The following is a 23839-nucleotide window of genomic DNA, read 5'->3' as shown; positions in this document are numbered from 1 at the left end:
AAATTAAATCTTCGACAACTTTACTACCCTAGATAGACTATGTCCATGTGTGCGGTTGAAACAGCGATCCCCGGCCAGGGAACTGGCTAGCATTCCTTGCCTGGTCTGCCTCCATCTATTCCCAGACATCTCCTCTTGTTCCTGAAGGTTGGTCCCTGTGGGATGTTCCATGGAGAGCCCAGGCATTATCATACATCGCATTTTGCAGATTCTGTCCCCAGGATCTGCTGCCTTGCTTAAGAATGCTGCCCGGGAGCACATGTTGGCGTTCACGTTGTCTCCTCTTCCTTGGTTTTCTTTGAGCTAGTTGCTCTGCTCTCTCCTCATTCTCATTGGTGTGTGCTTAGTCTCCCGGGCTTTCTGGAAGAGCTCTGTTGCTCTTCACTGCTGTCACTGTCCTGCTTTACATGTTTCTCTTTGCCTCACCCCATAATTAGGCTCCACTCTGTTGTCAGTAACTCATCCTCTACGAGCAGTTGCTGCGTGCCAGGTGTGCTGGCCAGGTTCCGGAGGGTCCAGCACTGTGCTTATAATCGTCAGCTCTGGAGTCAGACAGCCGGGGTCAGAAGCCCAGCTCTAGTCCTCACAGCTCCACTTCGTGTTCATGAGATAGTTAGTTAATTTCCACATTTATACAATAAGGACAATAATGTATATTCTTTACAGGCTTCCCAGGTGGTGCAGTGGTAAGAATCTGCCTGCCACTGTGGGAGATGAAGGAGATGTGGGTTCGATCTCTGGATCGGGAGGATCCCCTGGAGCGGGAAATGGCAACCCACTCCAGTATTCCCAATATGCCTGGGAAATTCCATGGGCAGAGGAGCCTGGCGGGCTATACTCCATGGGGTCGCAATAAGTCAGACACAACTGCGCGACTGAGTACGTGACCACATGTACATACTTCGTGAGGCTGTTGGGAGGAGTCCATAAAAATCTCAACACTTCTTAGCATCTGTGCACCTCTACCTCTCTCCTTCCTGAGTCAGCCCCATGAACAGACTTTCTGACAGTAGCTCCAAGAACGCAATGTCCCTATTCGGAGCTTCAGGCCCTGGCAAATGGGAGGTGGTAGGGCAGGGGAAAGGTCTCGCCCGGTGATGGCCGGCCTGGGGTTCACCTGCCCTGTCCCAGCGCCGTATCCCAGGAGTCGCCATGAGACTAGGCTGCAGAAGCTCTACTGAATCCATCCTTTCCTTTCAGCTCCTTGGTACCCACTTTTCAGAGCTTAGAGCATTCCTCAAAGGTCGCCTTCTCTCTCTCTCTACAGAATTTTCCCTCTTACCATGCTGTCCATCCATTTCATCAGGTTTTCCCGGCTTGCTCACTGTACACCATCCTATCCAAATCACACATTTTAAAGCTCTCTTTAAGAAAAGAACCAAAATACTGCTTCATAATCACAAACAAAAAACATTTTATTAAAATTGCTGTACCGCTCAACTCTTCATATAAAAAAGATGCTCTTTATTGTTCTATAATCCCTGGCAATTCTAAGTGCAAAATTATTAACACACACCCATTCTTATGAAGTAGACGTTTGAATTAATATTGTTGGCATAATAGATCAGTCTTAACATCACCAGAAATCTTGCCCAAGGCAAATGTCAAATAGGATGGCAGTTGGGCCCTATTGGTTTAGGGATTCTAACTACTCCACTTACTCCCCTTTTACCTTTAAAGAGGTAGGTTGAGGGTAGAGGAATGATGAGGAAACTGGTGAAGATATAAAGCTTTGTTTATGGACAGAGAGTCTCAGTCACCCCAAAATTATGGGCTTTTGGGATATGTTGACAGACACAATGTAGCTCTGGCCTGAGCCCAGAGAGAGGCCCCTTTTGCCCACTTCTCTCTAAATTTAAACCTAGAGAACTGCTTATGGGACAAAATGGGTCTGTAGAGCATTCATTCATCCAACTTGTATTTGTTGAGCACTCGCTCTCTGCCATGCACAGTGCTGGGCACCAGGATGCAGCAGGGAACAAAAGAGACAAAAACTCCCTGCCTTTAGGAAGTAAATTATATAATTTTTTAGAGGTGGTAAGAGCCTTGGAGCAAAAGAATGCAAGAGAAGAGAGGTGAGTAAGGAGAGGTGAAGGTCAGGGAAGGCCTGAACAAGCATGTGATGTCTGAGCAAAGACATGAAAGAGGCGAGGCTGTGACTCATGAAAATAACTGAGGGAAGAGTCCTAGGCACAGGCAGTAGCACTGTGCAAAGATCCTGAGGCGAGAATGCACCTGGAGTGTTCACGGAGCAGCAGGAGGCTGCATGGCTGCGTGAAGTGGCTGCATACATGTGCCCATAGTAAGAGAGGTGGGCGGAAGGAGTGGGGGGGTCAGTTCACATGGGGCCTGGAAGGCCTTGGCAGAACCTAGACTTTTCTTCTAAGTGAAATGCGGAGCTACTGGTAGGTTTTGAGCAAAGGGATGGCACAACCTGACTCTTGTGCTAAACCAATTACCCTGGCTCCCATCTGGAGGGTCAAGTATAGAGAGTGAGGGTGGAGGCAGATGGATCAGATAGGAGGCTACTGGAATAATCCAGGTGAGAGATGAATGTGGGTGAATTCAGAGTAGTAGCGCTGGAGAAGGAAGAAGAGGTCAAATTCTGTTGTAATGTCCTGAAAGTAGAATCTTCAGAATTTCACTGGAATGGGCAGTGAGACAAAAATCAGGAGTCCAAAAGCTCCCTGAGGTTGTAGACTTGAGAGGCGGGGTCAAGAGGCGTTTCTGTTGTTGTCATTTGGCTTGTTTTTAAAAATGAGGAAAGTAATAGAATGTTTATAGATGGATACTTACCCTGCCATTAGGCAGAGTTGACGACTCTGTCCTCAGTAAAACAAAGGTGGCAGGAGACAACAGCCAGGCTCAAAACGCCTCTTGGACATCATGGTATCGCTATCCTATAGTTAGATAAACGATGCACCTCTTTTCTCCAGCCCCAGAAAAAGCATAGAGACTGCCGCTCAGAGCTTAGTCCTGCTGAGAACATTGCAGCTCAACTTAGTAGTCTGTCTTCCTTTTTAATCCAGGTTTGGAGGGTGGCCGAGCCTTCTTCAATGCAGTCAAAGAAGGAGACACCGTGATATTTGCAAGTGATGATGAGCAAGATCGCATTCTCTGGGTCCAAGCCATGTATCGGGCCACTGGGCAGTCACACAAGCCTGTGCCCCCAACCCAAGTCCAGAAACTAAACGCCAAGGGAGGGAATGTGCCTCAGCTGGACGCCCCCATCTCCCAATTTTGTAAGTAAATATGCCATTTGTTAAAACTAGTTCTGTAAAGTCAGTCTTCTAAAGTTGAATTAGAAAATCTAGTTGCTTTCATATTAAGGATGCTCAAAATCATGTTTGCCTTTAAAAAAACCAAAAAGATAGTGAATTCAGAGGGGGAGAGTTGGGACAAAAATGTTAGATAAAAGTAATTTTAAAGTGCAATACTTGACAATCCCCTCCTCCAGGACTAAACAAAGAAAAGTATGTTTCAGGTGGATTTTTCTCTCTTTGTTTTGATGATACCAGCTAAACAGGTATTTGTTTGAGTCCTTCAAATATACTAGGTTATGTATATCCTTGCCTCATTTCTTCCTATTAAAAGTAACTTTAAAATAGAGCTTAATTTGAAATAAATTTTAATATGCAACTTAGAACCATTTAAAAATAAATGATGACATTATCACATGCAATAGGGGAGGGTGGGGGGACACAGGAACACACACAAGAAAATGACACAGTATCTAAAATTCCATTCTGAGCTAAAATACCAGAACCCAGAAATGAAACCATCTCCTTCAACAGTCCCAGTTCATATTCCAGTCTCTTCCCCTCTATAGGTTAGCATCAGTTTTAATTTCTTGCCCTTTCATCATGCCGTCTTGCTACCAAGATAATTTTGATCTTGGGACAATTTAGATGCACAGGGTAAGATGAAACACAGCATGTCCTTGTAGATATTTATTAAAACAAAGAAAATGGAAACATTGGAAACATAAAGCACCAAATTCATTTTAGTTACAAGCATTCACCCTAAGTAGCAATGTCTGCCATACCCTGAATACAGGTCAGTTAGGAATAGCTCAGGTACAAGTCAGTTTTCAGCAATAATCATGGTGAGTCTTGTCTTTAGCATGGCACCTCCTCATTCAGTGTAGTTCACTGAGCAACTGTCTAGGTGATGAGACATGTTGATGAGGAAGACAAGGAGATCCCTGTTCTCAGGATACCTCCAGCCCAGTGGGGAAGTCTAGACAGTAAACCAAGTGAAAAAAAAATAATAATAATAAGATAGTTTCACACACTGAGAAACACCATAAAGAATGTCATACGTTGGTGAGTGAGTGGGGAGAGGAAATATAACACAGATGATCTGAGCTTAAGCCCAAATGATGGGAAATTACCCCCACAGACATCTGTGGGAAAAGAATCGCAGCAAAAGGGAAAGCAAGTGTGAAAGTCCCTCATCGGGAACCTGACCTTGAACCCAGTGCTTTCACACAGTCTCTCCCCACTTGCTCTTAAAACATGGACCACATGATTCTGTCGCTGTAGCAACTAAGTAGAGGTAATTCCCTTTCGATGAATTCCACTGCCATGTCTGTTTCTATTTAACCAGACTGTGTTCTTAAATCTTGTTACACCTTTGCTGGTGGGGAAACATTCTTGTTGGATGACAAATACTACCCAACAGGTGCTCCCCCGGATTCTTGTCCTGTACTGATGGGTTTTTTTCTTTTTTTTAAAGGAAGATGCTTTCCCTGTGGGACAGTGTAAATAATCACACAATCATGTGGGTTTCCACATAGAAAACCCCAAACAAATAAGAAGTCAAGGAAGGGCTCAGGGGAGGAGGGACAGCCCTTCTGGCCATGACAACCACCAAGTTTCCTACTCTTTTTTCCTGTAACATTTGTGACACTTAGAAAGAAAAGAAGCATCTCTTTGTAAATGGTTTAGTCATTAGTTGAAATAAAACATCCCCAATCTTAACTTAATTATAAAAGTTCCTCTGTAATAGAGTCCCTTCTTTCACCTGGCCTAACAGGCTCCTTATAAATGAACTTTGAAACAACACATCCTATCATATCCCTCTCAGATGGAATTATCTGTGCATGAGGAAACAAAAATGCCTAATTATGATCACCATCTAAATCAACCTCATAAAACATGTATCACAGGTGATATTTGGAAAATCTCGGTTTTCTTTCCAAATAATTTCCATTTCTTCTGAAGTCATTTCACCTTACATTCAGTGTCTCTGTTCTATCGTCTCCCCAGATTAAGAAGTTAGTACCTGGTTCGTGATCAGCCCACTTTTTTCTCTCTAGTATAGGAAAGAGAATGGAAATTCAGAGGTAAAGTGAAATGGAGACCAGACATAGATTCTGTAAAGGCGATGACTGAAAGAGGCTGTTGAAAGGGATGCATGCTTCTTTATGGGAATACACTAGGGCTCTTGGTTTAGAGTTTCCTCTGTGGGTAGGATTCATTTAGCTATGAAATTAGAATCCAGTCAGTAGGCATCAGCTAGAAGATTTTTTTGCATGGACGCAAGGTTGATCTATGTTACTATCCTAGTTGACAGAGGAAGCTTTTGTTAAATAGAGCATCCAAAGCAGAATTCTTAAGAGTTAAAATTTGGGGATGAGGATAAGTAGTATCATCCCTCCAGAGCATGTGAGGCAGGCTGGGAGGTGAGTGAGAAGGTCAGGGGTGTCATGCCCCTGGGATTTATCAGTACCTGCTGCGAGAGCCACCCCCTTCTCTATTACCTCCTCGTCTCTGCCTGGGAATAGAAGGTCTCCAGAGAGTATGGGGCGTACCCCACCTACCAGGCTCTGTAAGAAGGCCGCTGCTTTCAGCCATGCAGATTGTGCCCTTCAGGAGGCTCTTTTCCCATAGACAAAAATATGAACGGTGCCTCTTGAGTTGTGCAGTGCCCGCTTTGCACAACTGTATGCTTCTGACCCCGCAGTCAGTGACACTCCTTACATGGAGCTTCAACCCCCTAGCATTAAACCCAGTAATCCTGTAGTTACTTTACTACCCCTGAGACAGAGCCTCAACTACTCCAGACTTTTACCTATTGCTAGTGTAGGCACTTAATGAAAACTGTGGCCAGAGTACCAGAAAGTGAGGCTCTGTTCCCATACTTTAGAAACCAGCATCGTAATCTAGTCAGGATTTAACTCACCCAAACTTCTGTATCTGATCCCCAGTCATTTACAGTCGAGAGTATATAAAACCCACAAGAAAGATCCAAACAGGATCCAAGAATTTTGTATTCTGTGGTGTCACTGAGTAGTTGTGTGAAACAACCCAAACATCGCTGAGAGTGGGGGCTATATCATATTGAGCGGAGTCTGCCATAGAGTGAAGGCTACAGAACAGTTACTGCAAAGCTGCATTTAAACCTTTAAATTCAAACCCTCACTATTAAACAGATTAGATTTAGATTTATACTAACTAAGTCAGATTTAGTGTTTATTCATACTTAGAATCCTAACTAGTTCATCCAAATTTGCCAAAACTTGCCTTATCCTAGCAATTGAAGTCCCGTGTCCCAGAAACTGTTTGCTGCTAAGTCACTTCAGTCGTATCCAACTCTGTGCGACCCCATAGATGGGAGCCCACCAGGCTCCCCGTCCCTGGGATTCTCCAGGCAAGAACACTGGAGTGGGTTGCCATTTCCTTCTCCAGTGCATGCAAGTGAAAAGTGAAAGTGAAGTCGCTCAGTCGTGTCCAACTCTTAGCGACCCCATGGACTACAGCCTACCAGGCTTCTCCATCCATGGAAGTTTCCAGGCAAGAGTACTGGAGTGGGGTGCCACTGCCTTCTCCGCAGAAGCTGTTTAGTCCTGGGCAAACTGACAAATTGGTTACCTAGTACTGCAAAGCAAGATTACAGAAAAATGAAAAACAATCACAACATAGTAAGAAATAGCAAGTGTTGGCCCTTCGCTGACACTTGCTTCTCAGTCTATACCTCAGTTTATTTTGTCACATCACAGACATTGTCAGTCACAGACTCTCTAACAAAAGGAGTAAATACAATCAAGTATTGCATTTTAAAAAGATTTCCTTCACTTCCAAAAGGTAAGGATCATTGTTAAATACTTGATTCTGTGCACATCTCATTAAATCGCTGGTTTTGAGTATTTACTCAAAGTAGCTGCCGTCCTTGCAAGTGAATGAAGAAGAACTTTTTAATGAGTTAACTTTGTAATCACTATGTTAGCATTTATATGGCAAAGGGAAGCTAACAGAAAAATGCAAGAGGCTTTTTGGATAGAGAAAAATAAACACTCCAGTCTTGTCATGTCGCTGTCTGCTCAAGGGAAATTTGAAAATGGAACATTTTACAGTTTGGGATACTTGACTGTAATCATGAGTTTATTTGGGTCTTTCTAAATTCAGTTTGACAGACTTCTGGGTGCAGATTTTATTTCTTTTGCAATTTCAGAAGTTCGATTTCAAAATGAAAAGACACGTCTAAGAGTGGAGTGGAGTATTTGTATGAAATTGGGAAAACTGGAAAAAAATAGATCCTGCTATTCATTAATTTCTATGTGACTCTACAATAATTTTGGGAGGGTTCCACCAAACTTTACAACTTTTTGTTCTTTGTGGTTTTTTTGGTGTGTGTTATTGTTGATTTAATTTTCTCTCTCTCTCTTTTTTTTTTTTTTTTTTTTTTGGTTAAACTTAAAAAAATTGTCAGTGCTTACCTATTCAACTTTTTACAGCAAATACTTATAATTTTCCAATTTCTTAAGGCAAATGTTGCTTGCTTTGGAAATGACATCCAAATGTATAATTGAGTGTTGCCACAATTTGTTATACCAAGTGGCCTCTCACTGAAACACCTGATCCCTGTCCAGTGTGTGTTAGAGGAACAGTGAAGATCAGTACCTCTGTTCTCAAGACTGGGAGGGGAGTGGGAATTTTAAGCTTTGCTATTTGGTCAATGATTATTTGATATATCACTTGCAATGAGTCTCATATTAATGTCTGTTTCTCAACTAATAACTGTTAATCACATCATAAATCCCTAAAGTTGGATGTTTTTGAAAATTGTTCTAGTTTTGCTACCACCTGAACAGCCTTCAACAGTTAGGGGGACCTTGGTTACTGTTGGTTTGGGGTGGGGTTGGCTTTGGTTTTCTTGTTTTTTGTTTTGTTTCATTTAAGTTTTCTTGTTCAATCTTTGCTCGAACCCGAGAACTTTAGCTGCTAGGTTAGAACTCCTGTCTGCTTTCCTGAGCCTTGTTGCTAGTCTTTATGTTATTCTGGTTTGTTCCTTCTTACCCTGCTAACTTCTAGCTGGACTGAAGGGTAAGTGTTCCCCTATAGCTAGCACAGCTCAGATAATCAGACTAGATTATCTGACACCTGCAATGTGCTTCCTCCCTCTCCTCTGAAATCTTCCTCATGTCTAGACTTTGTAGTAAAATTTTTTATGTAATTTTCCTGACCTTAGGTTGGAAATGTAAGCTTCCATACTGGAACTAGGATGCATGTGATGTGTGCATAATTGCCTCCTCTCCTTGGCTTTCATATTGGCATCAAATGATCCTCTGAGTAAAGCCAACCATTAACATCTCCTATTTTTTTTAATTCCGAGAATATTAATGAACATCACAACGAAATGGCAAATAATGCCTTCGTTTCATGGAATTCACAGCTACCTGACTGCTTAATGCCTGAAAACAGATCATTTTGCACTCTGATGATGTGTTGTTGTTGTTGTTTTTCCTTTCCCATTCCAAAGGTTAGAATGGTCAGAGAACTAATGGTGTGGTAACCATGGATACCGTAACAAACAGAAAGGTGGGCTAGGAAACCCAAAGATGGTAACTGAGCAAGACTCCAAGAAACTGCAGAGCACAATTAATAAAGTAAATGCATTATTTGAACATGAAAGAATTCATTCTGCCTAAATTGAGGGTGTACTCTAAAACCCAATAGAGGTTAATTTTGAAGAGAGAGATATAATACATGCAGCTACCACACACAAAAGCAAGAAATTGAGGACACAATTGAAATCATGTAATTTATTCACAGAAGCTTCAGATTCACAATCTCACAATGTCATGGAGGGTTTAGACCTCTAGTCTCAAATCTCTCTCCACTGCTCTCCCAAGAACAAAGACAACAATAACATTTTTTTACATCTTTTGTATTTGTATTCATTTTTCTAAAAATACACCTGTAAGAGAAAAAAAGAAACTTTAAAACTTAGAAAATCATTCTCTTCACTATTTATTACTAAAACAGAGTATACAGTTCCTTTATTCATAGAGGAAAAAGTCAGTCACCAAAAATGTGGAAAACTTGACATTAGAGGGAGCTAGAAAAATTGGTCAAGAGAGCAGGCAAATATGTACTCAAGTATTCTGAACGCTCACTTAGAAGTTGTAGGTCGCATCATTTCTCCTGACCATTTAATAATAGTCCTTGACTCTTTTCGTTTCTTAATTTTGCTTTCCCCCTCCTTCCTTTTTTTTTTTTTTTCTTTTCTTTTGCATAAATGTACCCCTGGCTAGCAGACAGATTTTTTGGTTTTTTTTTTTACCACTCCAAGCAGATACTTAATTCTTAATTTAACTTTCCTTCCTTTACATGTCTGATGAGGCATTTTTAAAAGCTTACTGGAGAATGTGAACTTGGTAAAAATTTAGGATTTTGCTATACTTAAAAAAAAAATCTACAAGATGGATGAATAGATGACTGAGTGAATTTTTTTCTAGTAAAATTACGTGTATTTGCCCAACAACACATTGATATCCTAATAGACTTCCAAATAGTTATTTGCCTGATTCCTGTCTAGAGTTTTGTCTGAGGAGATTTTTTGCTATATCTTCTTGTATTGTCAACTTGCAGTTACTACATTGCAGGAATGCAACATCAGAGAATGAATTCAATATTAACTTGCATGACCCCAAACCACACTATAAATCACATTTCTTCTCTCCATAAAGTATATGACTTTTTAAAAGAATAGGCTCTCACAGTAAGGCCCAAAATTTTCCAAATACTGTGGTAGGCTCTCAATAGATCATAGTAAATGAAGGGTCACCTCTTTGTTACCTGCTTCAGGCACATCTACATATTGTTCACTAATCAACTGAGTATTTTCATGACCTATAATGACTTATAGGAGACATTATTAATTAGTCAACTCCCGAAAATTTGTGTTAGCTCATGCTTCAGTGCCATAAAAATATTATCAAGTACTCTGTAAATTGTAAGTAAAGCAGGGAAAATTACAGATCACTTATTTGTATCCTGATCACTGACAAAAATCTCTGATGATTTTTATTCAAAGCATTTGCCTTATGAAGAATCACAAAAATGAACATTGATATAAATATCACGTTTATCCCCGTGGTTGTCCTGTCAGTGATTTCTGCAAAATGCAGTGTGGCCCTTGATAGCTTCTGAGGAAGCCTTTTGGTGTTGGCCATGCAAGTTAGCTTGACTGAGTCAAAGGGACCATGAAAGAATGAAGTTGTTTCTCAAGGGCAGCAGGCAGGGGAGGACCAGTCTTTTGCTTGCCGTGCAGAGCTCAGGCAGGGAGCAGCATCCCCTGGTTATTACTTGGTCATGGCCAAGATAAACTCTTCTAGAAAAGTCTGTAAACAGCCAGCTGCCATCAATCATTGTCATTTCTTTATTTCATGTCTTCTGATGAGGTTGACTACTGTCATTGTTCGTTATTGTCCAAACCATACATTCACTCTTACACTGTCAAGCAGATATGACAAGCACACATTTTCCATATAAGAAAGATACAAAGTCACCTTTTAATTTGCAGTTTGAGTTCACAATGACTTTATAGTTACATTAGCTATTCTCTTGCCTCAAGCATCCATCAGGAGTAACAGCAGCCATAACTGTGCTCTAAATTTCAGTGATAAAACAGCTACCTCTAGTTTATTATAAAAGGGATTCAGTAGAGAAAGGAGCCTCTCTCAGGCAGTTTATTAGCAACGTAGTCATAGTTTATTTTCAACAGCAGAATTTTTTCTCTAGCCTATAAAAAGTTCTAAAATGTAATATTACAAAATAAAAAGAGAGATTTGACCTTTTCTGTTTATTCCCTGAGCTGCTGGGATAATAAAGTCTCCATAAAATGAAAATTGAAAAACTGTATTATCCACTCCCCTCAAGAAAATTCCATTTGGTAGACCTTACTGCAAACTTACCTAAAATTTTTTTGGATCAGAAATAAGATCACACAAATATGCTTGCTATTAAGAGATCGTGAAATAATACACTACGTGCTTTCCCATTGTGAGGGAGAAAATATCAAACATGAAGTAAACCCAAACATCGTGATGGGTTAAAGAACAGATAAATGATAGGATGGTCAATGAGGAACATCACTTGAAATTTAAGCAGATTAAATGAGAGTGTGAAGTCCACATAATCATATCATTCCAGGAACCATGATTTTCTCAAAAAATTTTCTCATTTTCTTAAATGCCACACCAAAATTGTTTTTCAGCAAACTTGGGGTAAAGATTTTAGTTAGTTTCCACTTGAAAGGATACCTGCCTTCCTGAAGTCTGTGCGTCTGTCAGCCTTTTCCTTTATCATGGATGCCCACTGATAGTTCCTTAAATTTATAAATGTGGTTTAGGCACCATTATTCATTTAAGTTCAGTGTGAAGTCGTTCTTCTATGCCCATGCTATAGAAGACTTCAAAATCTTTTATACAGTTAAAGCCCAGAAGTGAAACAAATAGCATTGTCTGGAAGATGTGTTGAATTATGCCCTCGCTCCAAAGCCTATGAAATTACATAGCCCATTTTCAGTACATGTAAAGCCCTTGCAAATCAAGCAAGAGTTAGCAACTATTCAGCCAAGTCTGAAAAAGGTTAAGACTGAAGTAAATTCTTAAAATTCAGTCAATCCTTGATTTCCTAAATAAGTAAAAAAAAAAACAACACACACATACTAATGAAAAAGAACATTGGTATGTGTCTCTGAAAGCAAGAGCTAATCCAAACCTCATTAGAGCTTTAAGCTTCTACTTTCCCCTCCTAATTCTGTTTTGCTCAGCCTAGTATTTAAATTCATTTGCATTCCCTTGACACATGCCAAACATTGGCAAAGGAATGGATCCCAAGGTGTCCTGAATCCAGGAATTGACTTTCTCACCCTTTTGCTCTGGGCTGTTTTCCCCTTGCTAATGTCAACATTGGAGTTTTCTTTTTCTCTCATCAGCCTGTTCCAATCGTTTGTACAGGGCAAAATGGGATTGCACGGAGCATTTAGTTTTTAATGTTCAGCACTGTGGAAGAACAGACTGGGCCATTGCAAGGATGACTGGATGGTGTTGCTTGAGAAGCACCCACAAGTTCTTTGAAACAGAATTTAGAACAGCTGGACCGCTGCAGTGTTTTATTTTAAAATAGACAACATATGTAATGCATATGGTCCTAGACATGTATGGAGACACAGGCAGACAATCTGAATGGTATCCAAAGACACCTGCACCTAGAATTCTGTTTCCTTTTATAAGATTTTTTTCCCCTCTAAGAGCACATGTTCCCACTTTGGGATTTGCAAGATGCCATCTGAATCCCCATGTGTGTGACTCCTTAATAAAGTCGATGGGAAGTTTCCTGGGATGGAGGTGTCAGAGTAAGTCAGTTAATAAATACCTCTTAAGGACCTGGCTCCTCTGGGAGCTGGCAGGGAAAATAACAGATCAGGAACGTACCCTCAAGAAACATATTATCTATCAGGGAATTTAAGTGTGTGTTCTGACCACAGAGAAACTGGAACATCACCCAGCAAAAACACAGAGACAGAGATTAGGAATTAATTATACAGGGCCAGAGGAGAAGCATAAAGCAGAGAGCTTGGGAAGGACTCTCAGCTTCCTAGAAACAATATGGTTTAAGAGGCAGCCTCTAACTAACATTAATGTGATCAATGTAGAGACAGCCTTGGCTCTCTGAGAATATTAGACCAACTGACTTTGAGAGCGGTGAGAAGCCCTCTCGTCCACTCACGGCTAAGGTGGGCACTTTGTATACGCCAGGTACCTAGGTGCTTTACAGATTCTTCTTACCAGATCCTGTCAACAACCACCTCTGAGGTAGACTCAGACACCTTTCTCAACTTAACACGTGAGGAAAATGAGACTCAGAAACATTAGTCAACTTCCTCACGTCTCATATCTTCTAACAGCAGAGCTGGCCTCACATTCGGTCTTTGTGACCCTCTAAGCCCAGCCATCTAAGCACCTGCTATCCTACCTCAGATAAATTGTTCCTGTTGAATTTAATGTGTCAACATTTCTGAAAGTCAAGAAATAGAAAATATTTGTTGACCAACTGTATTTATTTATTTCAATGAGATATTAATAAATTATTTTAACACATATGTCTTGAGTGCCTGCTGTGTGCCAGGTTCTGTTGTAGGTGCTGGGAGCACAGCAGAGAACAAAAATTTCAAAATCTATGTTTGGATGGAGCTTCAAAATCACATCCCTTCCATGGACACCTTAAAATAGCATTCACCACCGACTGATTCTCTCCCCGCTCCCCCACCCCCGAATATAATAAACTCGGTGAAACTCTCAGAAATTTCATGGAAGCCAGCCACCCTGTTAAGCACTCTGAGTTGTTGGAACCATTGAAATAATGAGCCTAATTCTGAGTAAATGATGATTTTATGTAAGCAAAATCCAGGGGCTGCTCGGTTTACTTGCTGGAAATCCCCACTGCATTAAGCTCCATCCCACGCACATGGAAGGTGTAAAAGGGACCTTAAGAATAATTAAGTGACAGTGACACCAGAAAGGGAACTGAAAGTTGGGCTCATTTTAAACGTGAGGAAACTGAGGCTCAGACGGATCAACACCTCTGCCAGTCTCCCGCACCTCTTTAAAACCAGAGCTCACAGGAGCGTCCAGACCCCCTCCCTCAGTCCCAGGCTCATTCACCATGTGAACTTACAAGAGACAAAAGGAGGAAGAAGGGAAACAGGAATTTTTATGTTGATAGGGTTACTTTCAGAAAAGGAAAACAGGCGAATTTTAAGCCTATTTTAAAGCCTGCTTTAAATTGTCAGTAAAAATGAAATTGTTCTTTCTATGAAGTCTAAGCCAAGAATTAGCGTGGTGAAGCTGTCTTATGATGATGGATGGGGAAGGCGGGAGGGTGGGTCTGTACCCGGGTCTCCACAGAGGAGCCAAGCTCTCTTTGCACATCCATTTCCTGAACTGGCAGCCAAGCAAAATAGTTCATCACGAAGTTTTCTAGAGGCTCAACAGATAAAGAGTAAGAGGCTTGAAACACGGGCTATATTTTTAACAGCCGCAAAAGAGAGTCCTCTTCTCTCTAGCTGAGTGACCATTTGCATCATCATAATTGAAGAGCAGTAAAATGGCAGAGCCAAGCTGGTAAGGTGAATGGCCTGACCAGTTAGTCAGCCTGCCGCCTCTGGGAAATCTGAGAGCAGGAAGCTGGTGCTGGCCGAAACTCACCTCATCTATTTGCTAGAAATTGGGAGGCACAGCGTGAGTGAGGCTTTTTATGAGGATGAAACAGGACGAGCAATTGGTGTGTACCCCACTGTTAGTTTCTCCAGGGACTGACACGATGGGGCTAAAAGAACAGACTTGTCCTAGGCGATGGAGCGGTACCACCTGGGTTACAGGAGTGTCATCTTGCAGGAAGACACCTAAAGTTGGAGCAGGTTCAAACCAGTTGCCTTGGGCCACGGGAAACACACACACACACACCCCACCCCACAGAAACAGCTAGCCTTTTCCTCAGAACCAGCTTCCTGGCCACCTCTCTTTCCACCCATCCTGAATCGATGGAGAAATACAGCTTGGAGACCACATTACCAGACAAAAGAATGCTCAAAGATTAAGCACCTAACCTCCAAATTGAAAGCACTTTCCTGAAGACAAATCTCAGGCAATTAACCCAGCAAAGAGCCAGATTCTCTAATAAAATTTCTGCCTGTGTGATAGCCCTTCCAAAATCTCGTGTCTTATCCTCCGAAAGGAGCGAATTGGCTATTAAAACACACATTCTTCAACTTGCCTTCTGGAAATGGTTGCTTTCATGTGTCTTGGGCATAAACAACACATCCTGTTCAAACACTGACCACTTGCTGAAGATTTAAAAACCTAATAGGAAGAAGGCATACATCTGACACACCATGCATTTAGATTGGAATGATACACAGAAGTAATAATATGAGGGAAAATCATCATCTTAATATTACCCTGTAGCTGTAACCCCCATTTTCAGTCAGCCCCCAAGCAGGGAAGAAAAAAAAAGCTGCCTGGGATGAAGGCCACGTTTGAAAATATTATTCAAACACCTTCTCAAGTCAGAAATCTATTCTCTCCATGTCCTGACAGCATCGCTGGTCCCTGGCAGGTCCCTGTATTTGAGTAGAATGTTGCACGCAAGGAGATGAATACACTCTTGCTTGATTTAAGATTCTTTTTCCTTGCAGCATTTCAGGAGAGTGAGTAAATATGAGATGGAGCGAGCCGATTCTTTTAATTTCAAGGACCTTCATTCCCTGCTCTTCCGAGATTTGCTTGGTCTCACTTGAGTTGAATTCTCTGAGTTATTTTGCCGATTGAATATAGACTATTTTAGTTACACATATTGAGATTAATTAGTTAGCCCTTAGGAGGTTTTGCCTACAGCCTTCACCCTGTAAGGAAAAGTGTGAATACATTGAGACTATTAATTCACAATAAATGGCAGATCATAGCCCTTGCTGAGTAAATTTGTTTGTCTTTCATAAGCTTTGCTAACTGAGTAAGCACACTATCTCAGGCAGTGTCCTTTGCTATCACTAACTAAATTCCCAGTGAACTTATTCTCCAGGTTTCAGTGGAAATCTTTTGTTATTATTTTGTTTTAATTTTGGAGGATGGGGACCCAAATCTTTTGTGCAACCAAATTGGCCATGGGGATTTGAAAGGGGAGGATACTAATATTGTCACTTGGCTGAGAATCAGCATAACCCTTTTTTTCCAGATGATCCCAGTAATTGTAGAGAAATTGCTCTAGACATAACCACTGGAATGGCAGAATCTATTAAAAATTGAAAAGCTAAATAGGCTTTTATAAGCAAAGATCCGATCTGCTTTCAGTGTTTGGTGAAACACAGGCGAAGTTACGGTCGTGTGCTTAGTTTTTCAAGAACAACATAAATGCACGAGAGTTGTGATCATTTGATAAACACGTTGATGCCAATATATTTTTGCCGAAATGCAATAAACTCACCAGTAAGTGATGCAAGTTGACAATGGGAGGTAAAAAGAGTATCTTGGGGACGTTGGTGGGCGGCAATGGGAAAACAGCTAGCGTTCGTAATGCTTAGTGAATTCCTGTGTATTTGAAATGTCAAAGAAAATGCGATGTTTCTCTAAATTGTGTCTCTCTCTACATGTATAAATGAACAGACGCAGATAGAGCTCAAAAACATGGCATGGATGAATTTATCTCTTCCAACCCCTGTAACTTTGACCACGCTTCCCTCTTTGAGATGGTGCAACGCCTAACTTTGGATCACAGACTTAATGATTCCTATTCTTGCCTGGCAAGTATATTCTTTGGTCTACAGCAATTTAAATGCAATAACGTTTTGAAAGATAAAATATTTCTCTACCTTTGTGTCAGAAGCTCTTCTCCCCATTACGGAACCTCTTTAACAATTATAAATGTGTTCTTGATTTCCTGGGTTGAGATAGTTTTCCTTACCAAAGAAAGAAGACAGAGCGGGAGGAAGTTATCAGTAGAGACAGATCCAATTCCTCAGCCTCCCTATCTGAGCTTCCCCCTTTTCAGCTGCTGCATGAGAAATATTCTCAAGAGGATAATCGAGTTTGGCACCTACTTGTAGAGAACTTGTAAAAATTGCCTTGGTTTCTTAGTCTTCAAGATCCCCCTCCCACCTCACCCCAGATAATAAGACCCTGTGCTCCTGTCTCGGAAATGAATGGGTCCTTTTTGTTTATATTTTTAAAGATTAAAATGATTTGTCAATGAAGTTCACTTCCCCTTTCATAAGCTAAATGGGTTTGGGTTTGTTTGTTCGGGTGGCTTTTTTCCCTACATAGTATTCCAAGCATTTTTTATACCCTTTGAGGGAATTTTTTTATGGTGCTTAAGATGGTTAGAAGTCCAACTCTCCCACAAGAGCATGGGTATTTCTTAAAATCCTGTTTTAAGCCCAGATTTAAATCATTTAACTGCAAAGGACTGCTATTATGTCTTTATTGGATTTCTGAAGATACATTTTGGGCTTTATGCTATGCAATTTAAAAGAGACTCAATTTATTTTCTTCTGCAAACCAGAAATTGTTATTTTTTAAAGATAGACTGTTGATCCCACTTTATAGATGGGAAAGGTGAGGGCAAAGGATGCAATGGCTTTACGCAGAGGAGAAGCCTCATCTCTCACTCCACATACTAAGATGAATATATCTGTATATTGTTAATATTAATTAACTCAGGTTGACATTTTATTGATATCAACATAAATATAATGAAAATCTGGGTTTTTTTCTTTAAATGATATGGCTTTCTCCTAAATCTGTTCCAATTTTTCTTTTAAATTCCTTTTTTTCTTCTTTGTCAGAAGCCAAAATATAAAAATGACAGATAAAATAGTCCAAAAAACAGAAGCAGGATTATGTGGAATAATTTATTAATCTTTGTCTCATAAAAGATTCATTGATTATCTCAGGTTTAGAATCACATTATCAGAAGTCTGAACTTTGCCAAACTGAAAAGGAATACATCATTTTGACTTTAAAAAAAAAAAAAAGGCTTACCTTGCATTGCAAGGCAGTTTTTCTCAAATATGTTTTCTGTGATTATGTAATTATTCACGTAATTATAAATTGTGTTCATGAAACTTGTAAGAATTTGCCTCTGAACTTAAATCGTTTCCTTTTATATATAATTCCTAGTCTCTTGAGGAATTTTTTTGAGACATTATTTTCAAGACTTTTTTCAAATTGTACTTTCTTCAGTTTTCTTTTTCACTAAGACATTCATCACTGAGGAGTGAATGCCGTCTAAAGAATTAAACCAGAAATGAAATTTTGAAGCTTGCTTCCTGTTAGCCATATTCAGGCCTAAAAACTCCAAATTAATTGTGTATAGTGTAAAATAGTTTCCTTTCCCATTTTTATACCTGTATGTATTAATCATCATCCCCCAATTTCAGAAAATAAGAGCCATTAAGAGGACCCCATCTCCTGCCTCCATACATTCCATTTTCTCATTATTACAGTCTTTTTTTCCAGTCAGTTTTGGAGACCGACCAGCAGGGATACATAAATTTTTCTGTGTCTTCGACTGAGCTCCTAATTGATATTTCTTCAACTCTTTTCAAAGCAGCTATTTTGGCATCTACAAAAGACTTGGTGTCATCTGAGTCGTAGAAAATATATTTTAATCTTTCACAGCAGTGTTGTTTCTAAGATTTAGCATTTGGGGTAGCAGATGGAGTGGCAAAGAAGTTGCCTATAGGGGCAGCCCACTGCCTCGACTACTCTCCCGCCCTCTGCAGTAACTTATCATTTGAAATAGGAAAGATGCCGTCTTTCGTCGGATGCATTGCTGAGCTGCATGTTGTCAATCGAAGATTCCCCGGATCCCTAGCACAAGATTCGAGTGTTGCGGGGGCCTCCCTTGCTGCACTTCTGTGGCCTCTACCTGCCACCCAGTCACTTTCTCCTTTTGCCTTTTCTCTCCCAGGATGGAGAGGTATATTCAAAAGATGACTCAGAGAAGACCCTCAAAGTAAAATTAGGTTTATATTTAAGATCATCCTAAATTCCCAGCTTATAAAGTACCACCTCAATTTTTATTTCTGGCTTCAGAAAGGTACTCAGACTGAGAGAAGTGATTTCATTATAGGCTCGTCCCAAGAGTGACTTTGAGTGGCAAGTCGCTAGGCCTTACCGAGCATCTTTTTTCTTAAGTGCTTGGTGGAGGCAGCAGTTTCTACACCATGGCACCTCCTAATGTGCTCTGCATGAGAGAGTCCAGCCCAGTTCTTTTTTAGAGCAGAGTTTTGTGTGGTCCTGCAGCACACAAATATATAATAAGAAAACAAATAACTGCCAGGGAGAATATAAAGCACTCAGCCTGGGCACAGGAAGCTCCTCTCAGTTTAGCTGAATCATATGATTCACAACTTGAGAACTTAAAGTCATGTTGTTCTTTTTGGAAAGTTCAGTTATTATCTTCATTTTAAAATCTAAAAAATATATATATATATATTTTTTCTTCCAAAGTGAAAGGATTTATGAAGTCCTGGCATGAATGTAGATCAATCCTAGTATTTGTTAATGCTCCAGAGTATTAAAAATACAGAAGATACGGAGAAAGACAGAGCTGGGTTTGAGTCCTGGCTATTTTGTATTCTTTGTGAGCTCTTATTTTCATTTCCTCATCTGTGAAATAAAGATAAACCTGCCCTGTCTACTTCTCAAGGTTGCCGTGGGCTCAACTAAAAGCTCTTGTCAAGGGTAAAGCACTGTACCAATTTAAGGCATTAATGTTATTATTTTCTCTTATCAGTAACCAAGACTTTGCCCTAGCCCCACTCCAGTGCTCTTAGGGTTTACGGTTTGGTGTTAAAGCAGTGGGTGAGACTCTTGTTTCTGGGATCTTGCCCTCTGCTAATCCATGCTCCATCACTTACTAGCTGTGGGACACTAGGGAAATTCCATGTGCTCCCTGAGCTCAGATTTCCCATCCGTCCAACAGGGAGAGCAGCACCTCCCTCACAGGGCTCTGGTGAGGACTGAACTAACTAGCACACATGGTGTTTGACAGAGTGACTGGGGCTTAATAAGCAATCAAGAAGCGTTGGCTCTGGCTATTTTTAACCCCCTTCTCCAGTCACCCCCAACTGTAGAGCTCTCCCCCAAATAAACCCAACCTGTATTTGAAAGAAGGTCTCTCCTTTATTCCCCAATCAGGGCTGGTTCAGTCCTGGCCAGGTGTTTGTACTAGACGAGTACTGCGCCCGGAATGGAGTCCGAGGATGTCACCGACATCTGTGCTACCTCAGAGACTTGCTTGAACGGGCAGAAAACGGCGCCATGATTGACCCAACCCTGCTTCACTATAGCTTCGCCTTCTGTGCATCCCATGTCCATGGGAACAGGTAGGCACGTGTCCAGGGGTATTCCTTTTAAAAAGATGTTTAAGGTGCTGGCAGTGGTTTACAGCTGGTCCTGCTTTAGGGTCATCTCTAAGTCTACCCATTCCTATTTGCTTAGTAGTACAGACATGTGGGCGCACACACACACCAGCCACACAAACACAAAGAACATACACACAGGTCTGAATTTCTTCTGCTTTCATGAGTCTCAATAGAAACGTCACACAGGACTTCTAGGGTGGTCTCTGATGCACCTTCCGCGTACATGGTGAGCAAAAACTAGACGTCAAGCAAAGGCAGAGTTACAGAGAAATTGATTCTTTGAGAAACAGGGGTGAAATCCCATGGTAGCATTTAATGAAAGACCATGATTCAGATGGGGTGGCAGGATGCTGGGAGAGTCTCCCTGAGGAATTGATGCTTGGGCCGAGTACTGAACTAGGAGTTGAGTGGTTCTGGGCGAAAGGAGGAGCATGTACAAATGCTCAGCAGAGGAAACTCAAGGGCTGAAGCAAGCAAGGTGATGCTGGGAGACATAGATAATCATGACACTGAGCTTAACCAGAGAGCTGGGAGGAACTTCAGAGACCATGGTATAGTCAACCCCTTTGGTTTATAGGTTTTACAGACAAGACCAGAACATCAGTTCTTCTAACTATACTAAGTACTTTCTTTCTTTAGACATTGCCCAGCTCCTGGAGGAAAAGATCTATGTTCTGAATAATGCAAAAAGCAGCAAATAAGAATGGTACCATTTTGCTCTCAAGACCCAGAATAAATTTCTGCACTGCCACAGCCAGTTTACTATCCCAGTGTGTGTAGCCTCACATTACTAGAAAGAGAAGCCTCCATTACCCCCATGAACCCTTACCAATAGCCAGGGAAGGCACACACAGGGAAAACTGGGTGGCTTCAGAAACCCAGCCTGCAGTGAAAAATTTACTGCTCTGGGGAAATTCTTACATGGGAGAGTCCAGAATTGACAGCTTTTTCTTTTAAATCAGAACCATGTCAGTCATCTTTGCAAGCTATACAACTCTGGAATATCTGTGGGGTTGGTTCTGTGCTTTCCTTCTCTCTAGTGCTGGTAGATTTTATGAGATGCAACTTCAACATTTAGAGCTGGGTAACAATAGCACTGTAGGTTTGAATATTTAACAGGCAACAAGATTTTCATCACCTCTCATTGTTACCAGGTTTGCTAGCCCAGCACATGACCTTTCATTTGCATAAAAGATATTCATGAAAACTCTGATACCTGGGGACTATCTCTGCATAATTCTGCTTTTTATAAATATGTACACTTTGATGACTATCTGTTACAGCCTCTTGGACTGAATTCTTTAAAGAGAGAGAGAGAAGTTGCATTATATTCTCTGGGTTGTCACACTGTATTCTACATATGTTACTGAATAAGGAAGTGTTATAAAATAATGAAGTGTTTTTGTAAACTCCCTGGTAAACATCATCATGAATTATGATACACATTGTCTGGATTTCATATTGTAAGACTGCCACTTGATTCACAGTTAGGTTTATACATCTTGTCATGGAAACAGTTTTGGATTTCTTATTTTCTTTTCAGTTCTGATTTTCCTTATGCAAGTTTGCATCTTTTTTTTTTTTTTTTTTTGCTTATTATTTTAGTTCGAATGCATTTGCTTTTGCTGTTTGATGCATCCTTCTTTTTCTTTCTTTTGTTTGTGCATGTGTGTGTGCTCTTGATTCTCCCATGGCTGGCCATACTTTGTGCATGCTCCATGCGACCACCCCCTCTCCAAAGTCAACAAATGCATGCGTACCTTGGTGGGCTGCCACCAAACACAGACCCTGAAGGGAGCAAAACTCCCTCCCCATCTGAACCAGAGGCTAAAAAAGATACCAAAAAGGAATCCAAAAAAAGAAAAAATCCCAAAACCCAGGCAAATCCAGAGCCTAAAAGGTAAGATGTTTTGTGTCTGTTGGCTTGTGTTTGGGGATGTCTGTGACCTTTCCCTCTCCCCCATCTGTGCTGAATCTCAACCTTAGCAAACAGCAAGCTTTGTGTATTCCTGAAGTCTCTGTTTGAAGGTGCACTTAAAAAAACCCTAGCAATAGGCAAAAATATCATGTATTAGGCCTGAATTTGAATCGGGTATTTAGTGACTCTTAAAGCATGTTCATATTGAAAAAGACTAATTGTGCAATATGTAAACAAAAGCATGAGTCAGATTGCTTTTTTTGGTGGCGTCTAGTTAGGGGCCAGGTACCTTAACAAGTCACTCATAATAAGCAACCCATGATTTATAATTTTGAAATTATGGTTAAGGGGAAAATAAAATGAGTTGGTTTAAAATGAGTTTATACCTTTATAGTAGGGCCATCGTTTTCAGCAGACCCTCTCAGTTCTACATTTATTGCATGAAAGTAATCCATTTTCAAATAATTGTTAATAATAAAGGCACAAAGTAATGTCTGTCACCAAATTAATGACTCCTCATAGAATCATTTATATGATGAAGTCACCTTGAAAATACTTTTAAGTTCTAAAATAATGTTTATCCTCTCTTGTTTCCTGTGTCTTTTAGATGTTCTCTTTGTGAATTGGTAAAATCGCACACCGGTGGCTTTCATTCCCTTTTAAAGTAAATGAGGTAGATGTACAGTTATACCCAGCATTATCCCTATGTCCTTCTTCACCTTCCCTATCTTGCCTCAAATTAACACTGACATTTTAAAGTTTCATGGTGAGGTTTTGAAATGGATGTTCTGACCCTGACATTGCCAAAGGAACACAAAGTTCTCAGGGAGCTATGCTCTATGTTTCACTATGAATTTGCTCAGTTGAAAATTTCTAAGTCCTAAAATGCATACAGTTCACTGTAGGCAGACCAAATGAAAAGGCCAGTTTCACTGCCTAGAAAATGAAGCAGGCAGTAGATCATTGTATGCCAGTCTATTAGTGAAGGTCAAAGAAAGCCCTGATTTCATGGGAACACCCATCTTCTGAACTTGCAGTATACGCAGAGAGAAGTGGAGTGGAGTTTTCATGTTTCCCTGTGTGGGTCAGAGTGCAGGGCAGAAGTAGCTTGCAGTCGGTAAGAAAATGCAGAGTATTATAGGTGCCTGAAAAGGAGGCTTCTCTGGCTGCTGTCCAAGGTACTGGTTTTGGCATGCTCGGCACTGAAGTGGAGCAGAGAGCAAATGGCTGCACTTCCTGGAGCCTGACCTGTTTCCTGTGCCATGAAAAACTACCAGGAAAGATTGTGAGTGGTACTTTCAGGCTTATGCAAATAAGGGTCTATATTTGCTATTTTTGTAAGGAAGAAAAAATCATAATCTTAAATATCTGTACTTAAGTGTGATATTCTGCAGTCTACAAAATGCTTTTAATATACTCCTGTCTCCATACACGTCACTTGCTACAACATTTTCAGGGCAGGTGCTTTTATACCCATTTTGCAGATGATGAAACTGAATGTCTGAAAATTGAGGTAGAAAACCCAGATATTCTGAGTCTGAAGTTCTTCTTTGTACCACATCAGCACTGTACATAGATTCTACTGATCTGAGTATTAAAGCCTGTTCTGCATAAATCTAAGATGATCATATCTCATTTCAGTGCCTCAGTTTTCTCATCTGCAAAATGAGCACATAGAATCATAGCATCTCTTATACTCCATCAATC

General features: G+C 40.6%; 1 protein-coding gene across 1 annotated transcript in view; it reads left to right on the top strand.

Annotated features, from left to right (window-relative positions):
• Window positions 1-23839, top strand: part of CADPS (calcium dependent secretion activator) — a 480748-nt gene that overhangs the window by 326396 nt on the left and 130513 nt on the right. Inside the window, exons 11-15 of the mRNA XM_052657031.1 lie at window positions 3030-3242; window positions 8316-8327; window positions 16451-16587; window positions 19988-20175; window positions 21956-22114. Coding sequence (XP_052512991.1) covers window positions 3030-3242; window positions 8316-8327; window positions 16451-16587; window positions 19988-20175; window positions 21956-22114 — 709 coding nt within the window. The remainder of the gene's footprint in view (window positions 1-3029; window positions 3243-8315; window positions 8328-16450; window positions 16588-19987; window positions 20176-21955; window positions 22115-23839) is intronic.

The sequence above is a fragment of the Budorcas taxicolor genome, chromosome 1 (genome assembly GCF_023091745.1).
Source record: "Budorcas taxicolor isolate Tak-1 chromosome 1, Takin1.1, whole genome shotgun sequence".
NCBI lineage: Eukaryota > Metazoa > Chordata > Mammalia > Artiodactyla > Bovidae > Budorcas > Budorcas taxicolor.
This window is presented reverse-complemented; position numbering and strand designations above follow the sequence as displayed.